Source organism: Recurvomyces mirabilis (assembly GCF_035927965.1).
Source record: "Recurvomyces mirabilis strain CCFEE 5264 chromosome Unknown scaffold_56, whole genome shotgun sequence".
Taxonomy (NCBI): domain Eukaryota; kingdom Fungi; phylum Ascomycota; class Dothideomycetes; order Mycosphaerellales; family Teratosphaeriaceae; genus Recurvomyces; species Recurvomyces mirabilis.
In genome coordinates this window covers 33,739-43,685 of record NW_027041990.1, presented here as the reverse complement: position 1 = coordinate 43,685, position 9,947 = coordinate 33,739, and the positions used below count along the sequence as shown (strand labels likewise).

The window sequence follows — 9,947 nt, the reverse complement described above, 5'->3', positions numbered from 1 at the left end:
TTAATCTTTTCTAGATCTATACGAATACTATTAACTCTAACGATAAAGCCTAAGAAGTCGACCTCCTTATAGAAGAACTTATGCTTCTTAAGTAAAGTCTTAAAGCCTAAACTACTAAGGCGTTTGAGTACCTCTATACACTATAGTCATCACTAGTGCAACTAGTAGCCAAGATCTCTTTCTAGCTATGCTTTTAAGGGCTAGTCCTGCTCGAAAACCAGTGGCTAGTGCAAACGATCGAATGACTGTCATAGAGCAAATACAGCACTCTATACCTTTGGATCTGAGGCCGGCACGACATCAGCAACATATGTCGCTGCAGCGCTGGCTTTGCCAACACATCTTCAGAAGCTCCCAGGCAGCCTTGAGGACTGGTATCGCATGAATATGCCGTTGTTTCACGCTCTCAATGTCTCCAAGCCAGGGACAACGCCAGGCGCTGGCATTCGCCAAAAAGCGTCTTATTGAGGCATACCGTCCTTTCCTCACACGTGAGTACTCGTTGGTCAGCGCTGCCATGATATGGATCAATGTCAAGATCTCATGGGCCCAAGTTCCAACGAGACCGCGTTGTATACGTTCATGCTTTTTGATCAATTAGGAGGATGATGAAGCTACATCGAACTCCCAGATGTGTACATCGTCCATGGAGAGGCAACAGGCATCCTTCTGGGAGCATCAAAACGAAGCGTGGCCAGATCCGCACGCCGTGACATGCTTCTTGACTCGTGATGCGACAGTCGTGTGCAGTCAATTCTCAGGGCGCTCCGGCGCAGCACTTACGTGAGGAATGTTGGCTTGCGAATTGCTGTGTGAACCGATTGATTCGCTCGGCAAGAACCCCGTCATAGCGATCAGCTGTAGGGCCGTCGATTACAGGAGGTCTTTGTTCGATATTTTTGCTCCTCAGGCAAAGATAGTAGCCTTATTCATGAGGCTGAGCCGCTCATGCTCGGTCATCGCCTCAGGTTCAACCCAGCACTTGCATCCTCCACTCCTACCTATACTGGCGTCATATCGGGGCCGATATCATGCTACGGCAATGAGCGTTGCGGGTCCTCCACAATGTGTGTCGAGGGAGCAGTGCACAAGGCATGAGAGTCTTTCGTCTGGTCGTCTGCTTGCCTGCCTGCCACGGAGCATTTCCGCGGACAATTGACAAAACCTGCTCCTCCCGCCTTTACCACCTGTGAACATCGAGGCTACTCTGACTGGATGCTGTGGCCATGGGCAATGCGAGCTCAGGAACCACATCCACTCGACGTGCAGCATGACACGATCTTCAATGCTTGCGAGAGTCCACAAGGTTTCACCCACTGACAGAGCCATCGCAGAGACTGATTCTTCTGGCCATCAATCAGGCATGATTTATCTGCCCAGGCCGCATCGAAAATGCAAGTGGGTCTGGTCTACGGCAGAGAATCTACTTGTTCTGCCCACTGATGGCAGTGGGGCGGTCCACGTTGCGTACAATAGTACCACCAACGGCTCCTTCAGCCCTACGATGACATCACGGCAATGTGAAGGTGACGGTCAAGAGTGATAGTCAAGCATCGCCTTGCGCCGCCTCGTGTAGGAGCCTTCGTGACCGGAGCGTCCACGCACACAAGACAATGGTTTCTCTCACGCGGATAGCAGTCCCTTGCCGCTTTTGCCTTCCTTACAAACATCGCCAGGCCCAGAATGTCTCCGGCACATTCAACTGGACTTCTCTAACCGCTTGACAGACCTTGCAGTGGGTACCATGTTACGAAGGCAAAGAATGTGCTCGCTTCTCGAGACCTATGGACCCGGCGGATCCAATCATCAACGAAACCGTCGCACTCGCCATCATCCGCTCCCCGGCGCAAGTACCTAGGTCTGACTCGCGATATGGTGGCTCCATCTTCATGAATCCAGGCGGACCGGGGTCCTCTGGAGTCGGTATATTGAGATGGGCAGCTTACGAGTTTCAGTCCAAGATTGGCGGACCCAAATATTTTGACTTGATTAGCGGGGATCCCAGGGGTATCGGCTCGTCGATGCCACTTCCTGTGTGCTTCCCGAATAACCTCCAGCGTCAACAATATTGGCTTAAGCAGGAAGTGATTGGCGGGATCAACAGTTCACCCTATGCATTGCAATATGGATTTGCTGTCGCGGAGGCTTTCGGCCAGGCATGCAACTCGACTATCATGCGATACATGACTACACTTCTGACCGTGCAAGACGTGATCGCCATTGCCCATGCGCTAGAGCCCAACGTCATCGAGCCTTTGATAAACTACTGGGGCATCTCATATGGGACGTTCGTCGGCAATACTTTCGCGTCCGTGTATCCGCACCGGCTCGGAAGGACAGTCCTTGACGGTGTGCTCGGGACCGACGACTATCTCTCCCCCGCCTGGCATACAGGCCTAGTCAATACCTCCGCCATCTACAGCCATTCTCGCAGCTGTGCCGCGACGCTGGACCGAGTAAATGCGCGATATGGGCCAACGATACGAGTGCTATCGGTAGCAAGATCGACGATCTGCTGAACAGCATATCCACAAACCCACTTCCGGTCTGAAACCAGCGTGGCTATTCAGCCGATGTGCTCACGGTGCAAACAGTACAGACCTTGATCTTCCAGGATATGTATTTTCCGCCTGTCCGGTGGCCAGAACTCACTCAGACATTACATGATCTTATGCAAGGCAATACCACACTGGCGTCGGCGTCCTTGATGACACTGAGCAACTCTGACGCTCCCCTGCCTGCCGAAGTCATCCCTCCGACCAATTACTCATGGTCTAATCCTCTTCCTGCTGAGGCTTTGATCAACGGCGATGACTCTGCGCATATCATCGCTTGTACAGACGGAAATTCAATCAACAATTGGACAACCAGGGATGCGCAGAAGTATCTCGGCGAGATCGATGCTTTGTTTCCCCTAGCGGCGCACACTTGGCCGCAGACTACAACAACATGTATGCGTTGGCCTTCGTCAAACGTGCGCCAGAGCATGTTCGGTTCACTGGCTCTTTCGGATCGAAGCTATCATCGTCTTCGCCTGGGTCGTCGCCGATCTTGTTCGTCAGCAATCAGGCGGACGCAGTATGTCCGTTGATGGAAGCTGAGCAGGACAGTGCGAAGCATGAGAGAAGTGTTATCTTGTGAGTAACATCGCTTTGACAGTGCCTTGGATCTGGCTAATCGGCCTGCTTGTCACGTCTTGGCAAACGCAGATCTATGGCCATTCAAGCCATGTTTTCAACGAGAACCAATGCGTATGGCGCCGTTATAGGCAGTATTTCCAGACGGGAGAGCTGACTTCGCTAGGGACAGTGTGTCCAAGAGACCCATGGGCATGGGAACTGCATCCGCCTGGTAGCTGAGTGCCTGTTTCAATCCGGATCCGACAATACTGCAGTGTAATGAACTGGTTCTCGAGGAGAGAAGTGCTGCACCTACGAGAACTCATGAACATGATGTATGAGACGATCTAAGTCAATAGGTATAAATTGCTCCACACAGCATTTGCACTCTTACAGATGCGTCGTACGTACTACACTTGGGATATCAAACCATGAAACGTGCAACATGCGCCCCAAAGTCACCGAATTACGATATCTCTTCAATGCTAGGACTAGGGGATGGAAAGGCAAGTCTTTCCCAAATTGACGACAAACAACACATACGCCAAGATATCTCGTCTCTACCCAGATATTGGCTTCAGTGAACGACGGCGACACCTGCACATCGAGTACCCACCCCATAACTCATGCTTGACCGTATGTACTCTCGCAGTACTGCTTCAATCCACTCACCCAGTCCTGGAACTTCTCCTCCAGTAATTTTTCGTACAACCACTTGACCACGTATGCCAACATCCCACCTTGGCACTCCTGCAGGTGGATACAGTCAGATCTCTTGGCTTTGATCCCATCGTAGATAATGTCTGATTGAGTGCTCACCCATGTCCTGACTTCGCACGTATTGTCGCTGAACGCGATCACCTCGTGGAATCGCTCGACCTGAAGAAGACAGGACTGCAGTCCGCCATGATCTATCCAGGTGACGCGATATACTTTACTCTGATCAGGACAGAAGCAAAGATCATCTTCTGACATGCTCCTAGAGATGTAGTCGCTTGGCCGCTCTGGCGAAGATATACTGGAGACCTTCAAGCTTGCAGACGTTTTGCTATTCGGTTTGGTGGAGTCCATAACTACGTGAAAGGTGAAGAGAGTATCAAGCTGTAAGCGCCTTGAATCGTTTTTGACACGGTCAGGCTGGGAGTCGATTGTAACCTCTGGGGCGAACGTATTCCAGCGCGCATAATTGGGCGTATCGAGTAGCGCGTCGAAGACACGCTGCGCTGGTGCATTGATATGGATCCAAGCAGATACTGGAAGGATGGTACACTCCCGTGGTACGCGGATGGATGTCACGCCTTGTGGTGGCGGCCAAGAGTTGTCGCCCATCTCGCAGTGTTTAGTAGCTGCAGATGTTACAGAAACAGTATGCTGTTGAGTATCAAATCAGGAGTATGGGAAAGCTGAGGCTGATGTTTAGTGAGGTTTCAGCTGTCGTATGTCAGCGTTGCATGACGCTGGGCCGCAGGGTCAACCTTCTTGCAGGTGATGATTGAAGTGCATTCGATTCTTCACGTGTAGAGTCCTGGAATGACTTATCACACACTATTACTGCGTATTCGCTGTCATCAAAGACTATGACAGCTGTGACGCTACAAATCAGTATCATCAACGATGGTATCCTTGTTCTCGGTCGTGTGCTTTTCCTCGGTACCAATAGCCCGTACGATATTTGCTTCCTGTTTTGCAAGAACAGCAGCTTCCTTGTAAGACATCTTCGTACCAGCATTATGCTTGATCTTGAACATAAGATCGACCTCTTCCAGAGAGAGGCCTTTGGTCTCGATGTAGAAGAGCCAGACAATTGGAAACCATGCGAAGTTGAGCACAGCGAATATGATGTAGAATCGCCAGCCAATGTTCGCGATTGCTGTTCTGGTCAGTGCACGAGGACGTAGCGTGAAAGGAGGTCTTGACGATAGCTTACCACTTGGTGTCATGAGCACAACGACGTACACAAATAGCCAGTTGGTGACCATTGCAATTGAATTGCCTATGCTTCGCATTCGGGAAGAGTTGATCTCGGACGGGTACAGGAATGGGATGCACAGGAAGGATACGCCCTATGAAGTTGTCAGTACTAGCATAAAGTCTGACCCAAAGGATGATACTGACATAGAACATGTGGTAGCCGAAAATAAACGACACCGACATAGCAAATGTAGCTTTTGTTCCAATGGCAAGACCGATAGTGGTGATGGTGAAGCAGATGCCACATCCGATCGCACCGAACAGCATGAGAGGTTTGCGGCCGAAGCGGTCAATGAGCAAGGCCATAAGGGATCCCCAGACCATGAGGGAGATGAAGTCTACGCCGGAGAGGATGAGTGCTAGGCGAGGGCTGAAGCCGAATGAGTTGGTGAGGATCACTGGGAAGTAGTAGACGACCTAAATCGTAGAGTCAGCAGCTATTGCAAAGGTTTTGTTCCTTCAAGTTAACATACCACGTTAATACCACCCATCTGCTGGAAGATCGAAGTCCCAGCACCTAGACAAATTCGTCTAAAGTTCTGCTGTTCACCACCAGAGAAGACCTCTCGCCAAGCGACCTTACCACCCGCCTTCTCTGCGGCGATAGTCTCGGAAATGATTTTCAGCTCACCAAGCACCTCGGGATCATTTATGTCCTTGTTCGCAAGTCGTGCAAGGACGTGCTGTGCTTCTGAGTGTCGATCGCGATAACACAACCAGCGAGGCGACTCCACCATGAGAGGCAATAGGGCGATGGTCAGGACAGCCCAGAAACACTGCATGGCTAGAGGGAACCGCCAAGTCACCTGACTGTTGTAGACGTAGGTCATGGCCAGATTGATCCAGTTCGTTAGAGAGATACCGAAGATCACCATGACGAGTTGGAGCGCAACGAGTTTGCCCCTATGTTGTGGCTTACTTGTCTCGGCTTGCCACATGGGCACCACGGCAGTGCTCTGGCCGATGCCTAGTCCAGCGATGATTCGACCGATGATCATCTGAGGTAGGTGGAAAGACGAAGCTTGGATAGCTCCTCCGAGTATCACCCACATACTGGACATGGCGACCGACCAGCGACGTCCAAGCCTGTCACCGAAGTAGATTGAGATGATAGCGCCGATGATGCATCCGATATCATAGGTACTGACGATTTGGCCTTGGATAGTAGGACCAGGATTATCGAACTGCCGCTCGAATGTCTGGTTGTTCAGGATGCCGCCGAAGACTCCTTGGTCCCAACCGAAGAGCATGAAGGATAGGCCGCATGTCAAGGTGATACCGGCGGTCAAGGCATGGCCTCGCAAAGGGAAAATTGCCATAGTCGAAGAGGTGCCCGGAGACTGGCAAGGCAAGGTCGCGTGGATGACAAGGATGGAGACGGCGATCGCTCGTCTTTATCAATCATTGGGCCAAAGCTGTCTCGCACCAACCTCCGTAGGACTACCCCATGGGGCGACCAGTCGCGTGGGAAAGGCTATGAGATCACGGCAATGTGCTCGGAAGGATGCTGCGGTAAAAGTGGAGGTGCCATATGTCCTGGTCGATGCTATTACGGCTACATGCGGCATCTCTACTATCAAGGAATGATCTTGGGTGCAGGTTGCAAGATCCAAACAGGCACAATCCTGCCGGCGCTGTCGATGAATGGGCAATTGGAGGCAAAAGTGGAGACACCATACCTAAAAGGGATGTCCCCGAAGCTGCAAGAGCTGCTTCCCCTGCAAATGTCAGCAACATATTAGATCAAACTACGCTACTACCGCATAGCGGGGTTTTGTAGCATCTAAGGGGGTGCCAGTACAGTAAGAGGTACGGGGTTGTTCGGGCGGGTCACTCTGCATTTCGCCTGCATGGAATCTTTTTCCGGAGTCGGCAGTCTGCTTTCTCCGCATCCAGGTCCGAGTGACGTGCACATAAAGGCGATCATGTGCCGACAACCGCGAAGATGTGGGTCTGGGACACGAGATCGAATGTGAAGGTCATGAAATGGGCGAGACGACAATAATGCTTTCGCAAGCGTCGATAGCAGAACAGGGTTCTGTTCGACATCAAAATGGCCTTTACTGCGAGATGGGGAATTCTTGGTGGGTGTCAGACGAATACGAGAGCTTCGACAGGATCTGACAGCGTATGCAGCAACCGGCTGGATCGCTGAGAGTAGGCTCTACTGCCAAGCGGCTCGCCGCTGATACTGTAGCTTTGCTCACGAGTATAGAATTCACCATCGATCTCTTGATAGATCCGGCCACTCGGGGGACCGCCGATGTTGCGCATGTGGTTGCAGCAGTAGCCTCCTCGTCAGGTGAGGCTCAAGCCCGATCTTTTGCAACCAAGGTGAAGGCACCGCACGACACTGTCTGCTACGGAGGCTACGAAGATCTGGTGAAGGACAAGAACGTCGACATCGTTTACATCGCTAGCCCTCACTCGCACCATTTCGCGCATGCCCTGCTCGCACTCAACGCCGGAAAGCATGTCGTATGCGAGAAGCCAATTACTGTCAACGCTCGACAAGCTGAGATCCTTTACAAGACGGCGAAGAAGAACAATCTGTTCTTTCTAGACGCTGTCTGGACCAGATATTTTCCGCTTAGTGTTCAGATCCGACAGATCATCACATCTGGCGAGGTAGGCGAGATCCTTAGGGTCACTGCAGACACCAGCATGGGAGAGGAGATGGACGACCTCTGGAAGCGGCAAAAACGGCGTAAAGTCAATCTCGATCTCGCAGGCGGTGCGTTGCTAGAAAGTAAGCCACAATCATACTGCCGCGACTTTCCACAGCTGTGGTATTGATAATATGCGATCCAGTCGGCATCTACTCTATCACATGGATCTTTCAGACCCTATACCACACACTTCCGGCCTCGAAGCGCCAACCACCCAACAAGATCATGTCACACATGGTTAAGTACCCGGAGACGGGCGTCGACGAAGACACGACATTCATCGTCTCGTTCCCAACATCCAGCCCCAGCGGCTCATCAGGCCGAGGCTCTCACGGCGTTGGTATGACTGCCTTCCCTTTGGCGACCGACCCGGACCAACGTGGCACTGCTGGTCCGAGCGTACGTATACAGGGCACCAAGGGCGAAATTCAGGTACTTGGCATGCCGTTCCAACCTGATAGATACAAAGTCGTTCCTCTGCGAGATGGCGATGCTACAATGTCTGTACGCGAGGTACTCTGTCCGTTCCCAGCTGGCGGCCATGGCATGTACTATGAGGCGGATGAAGCAGCGCGTTGCGTACGCGAAGGTAAGTTGGAAAGTGAGACGATGCCGTGGGATGAGAGTCTGCTTATCATGAAGGTCATGGATGACATACGGGAACAAGGTGGATTGAAGTATCCTGATGCCATTGAGTCCACTGACCTTCACTAGTTCAAGACTATCTCAATCTTGCAAGTACATATCAGACTGCATCCTCAACTTTCAATATGTTCTCACAACGACGATTTGACCACTGTCCCGGTCAACATAAGCGGCAACTCATCGCTGAAGTTTGCTACATCGTCCGCCAACTCCTTAGCTCCCGGGGTGTCGCCTGCTGCCTTAGCTCCTTCAGCGGATTCCCCCATCAAGATGACTTGGATGTTGAACTGTTGGTTCGTTTCAGGGCTGAACTTGGTGATCTCCCAGGACTTGAGGCCGTGAGGGGAGAAGTGCTTTTGTACCAGTGGCATGTGTATGTTGGTGTAGTAATCCAGGTCGAAACGTGCCTTGGTCTTGAAAGGGTAGAGCAGTACTGTTCGGAAAGACATGTTGTTTTTCTGGTGTTTGAAACGTCGTACGTGATCTAGACAATGTTGGCAGTCTGCAGATAGTAAGTAGGAAGTTGAAGTCGTACGGTCTGTCAACAGATTGGTCTGTTGCGAGTAAAGAATTTGATGCGGTTACATGTCTTTCCTCACCCGTCATGCAGCCGAGCTCTTGTGAGCTTGGCCGTCCAACCAAGGCTCGCCTGACCATTGATGCCCGTAACAGATCTCAATGGGAAGTAATGCTAGTCGCACTCACGAGAAGCAGTATACCTCTGGCAATTCGATATACTATTGACGGATAAGGACGATGGCTGGACTCTTACGGCACAAGGTCGTGGCAATCAGTGGCAGCTCGTCAGGAATCGGACGAGCGACTGCGCTCGCGTGTGCTCGACAAGGCGCTTCGCTGGTTCTTCATCATCTTGGTGATGGCCAAGCAGAAGCGGACATCGCCACCCTTGAGGACGAGCTTCGAGTAATCAATACAGATATCAAAACCGCGACTCACGCATCCGATCTCACTCATGCCGATGCAGCGTCCGCACTCGTCTATACCGCCACCAGCCGCTTAGGCTCTCTAGATGTGATAGTTAACAATGCTGGTATCTGCAAATTCTCATCGTTTCAGGATGTGACGAGAGCTCTTCTCGAGCGCCATATGGAGGTCAATTTCACCGCAGCATACCTACTCACACAAGCCGGTGCCAAGCAGATGATCCAACAAAGTCGTGGCGGTAGCATCGTTAACATCGCGTCCATCACGGCGACACTGGGCTCTGCTCACCTGACGCACTACTCACCAACAAAGGCCGCGATACTGGGCATGACTGGATCGTTCAGTGTGGCTCTGGGGTCGAAGAACATCAGGATCAACAGTATATGTCCGGGAACCATCGAGACGACCATGAACAAAGCCGACCTAGATACAGGGACGAAAAGAGCGGAGATGGCTTCAAGAGTGCCTCTCTGTCGGCTGGGGCGTCCCGAGGATATTGCCAAGGCAGTTGTGTTCTTCGCTAGCGATCTGTCAGAATACGTTACGGGTCAATCACTGCTTGTGGACGGTGGAGCATCGATAAATTATCAATAAAGAG

General features: G+C 51.6%; 5 protein-coding genes across 5 annotated transcripts; 3 read left to right on the top strand and 2 right to left on the bottom strand.

Moving 5' to 3' along the window:
* Nucleotides 1-1,727: 1,727 nt before the first annotated feature.
* Nucleotides 1,728-2,519, top strand: LTS14_010907 (uncharacterized protein; the record flags this gene model as incomplete). Its single annotated transcript, XM_064843583.1, has 1 exon — nt 1,728-2,519. A coding segment is annotated over one exon (792 nt), but the record flags the coding sequence as incomplete, so codon positions are not given.
* A 2,192-nt stretch (nt 2,520-4,711) lies between these two features.
* Nucleotides 4,712-6,409, bottom strand: LTS14_010906 (uncharacterized protein; the record flags this gene model as incomplete). Its single annotated transcript, XM_064843582.1, has 4 exons — nt 4,712-4,989; nt 5,047-5,182; nt 5,235-5,507; nt 5,564-6,409. The coding sequence occupies 4 exons, from the start codon at nt 6,407-6,409 to the stop codon at nt 4,712-4,714; spliced, it is 1,533 nt and encodes a 510-aa protein (XP_064688856.1).
* Nucleotides 6,410-7,143: 734 nt separating this feature from the next.
* On the top strand, nt 7,144-8,473 carry LTS14_010905 (uncharacterized protein; the record flags this gene model as incomplete). The annotated part of the gene is made up of 4 exons (XM_064843581.1): nt 7,144-7,174; nt 7,227-7,247; nt 7,306-7,839; nt 7,902-8,473. The coding sequence occupies 4 exons, from the start codon at nt 7,144-7,146 to the stop codon at nt 8,471-8,473; spliced, it is 1,158 nt and encodes a 385-aa protein (XP_064688855.1).
* A 62-nt stretch (nt 8,474-8,535) lies between these two features.
* Nucleotides 8,536-9,010, bottom strand: LTS14_010904 (uncharacterized protein; the record flags this gene model as incomplete). The annotated part of the gene is made up of 2 exons (XM_064843580.1): nt 8,536-8,888; nt 9,004-9,010. 2 exons carry the CDS (start codon nt 9,008-9,010, stop codon nt 8,536-8,538), a joined length of 360 nt encoding a protein of 119 aa, XP_064688854.1.
* Nucleotides 9,011-9,160: 150 nt separating this feature from the next.
* LTS14_010903 (uncharacterized protein) lies at nt 9,161-9,943 on the top strand (the record flags this gene model as incomplete). Its single annotated transcript, XM_064843579.1, has 1 exon — nt 9,161-9,943. The coding sequence occupies one exon, from the start codon at nt 9,161-9,163 to the stop codon at nt 9,941-9,943; it is 783 nt and encodes a 260-aa protein (XP_064688853.1).
* Nucleotides 9,944-9,947: the final 4 nt, after the last annotated feature.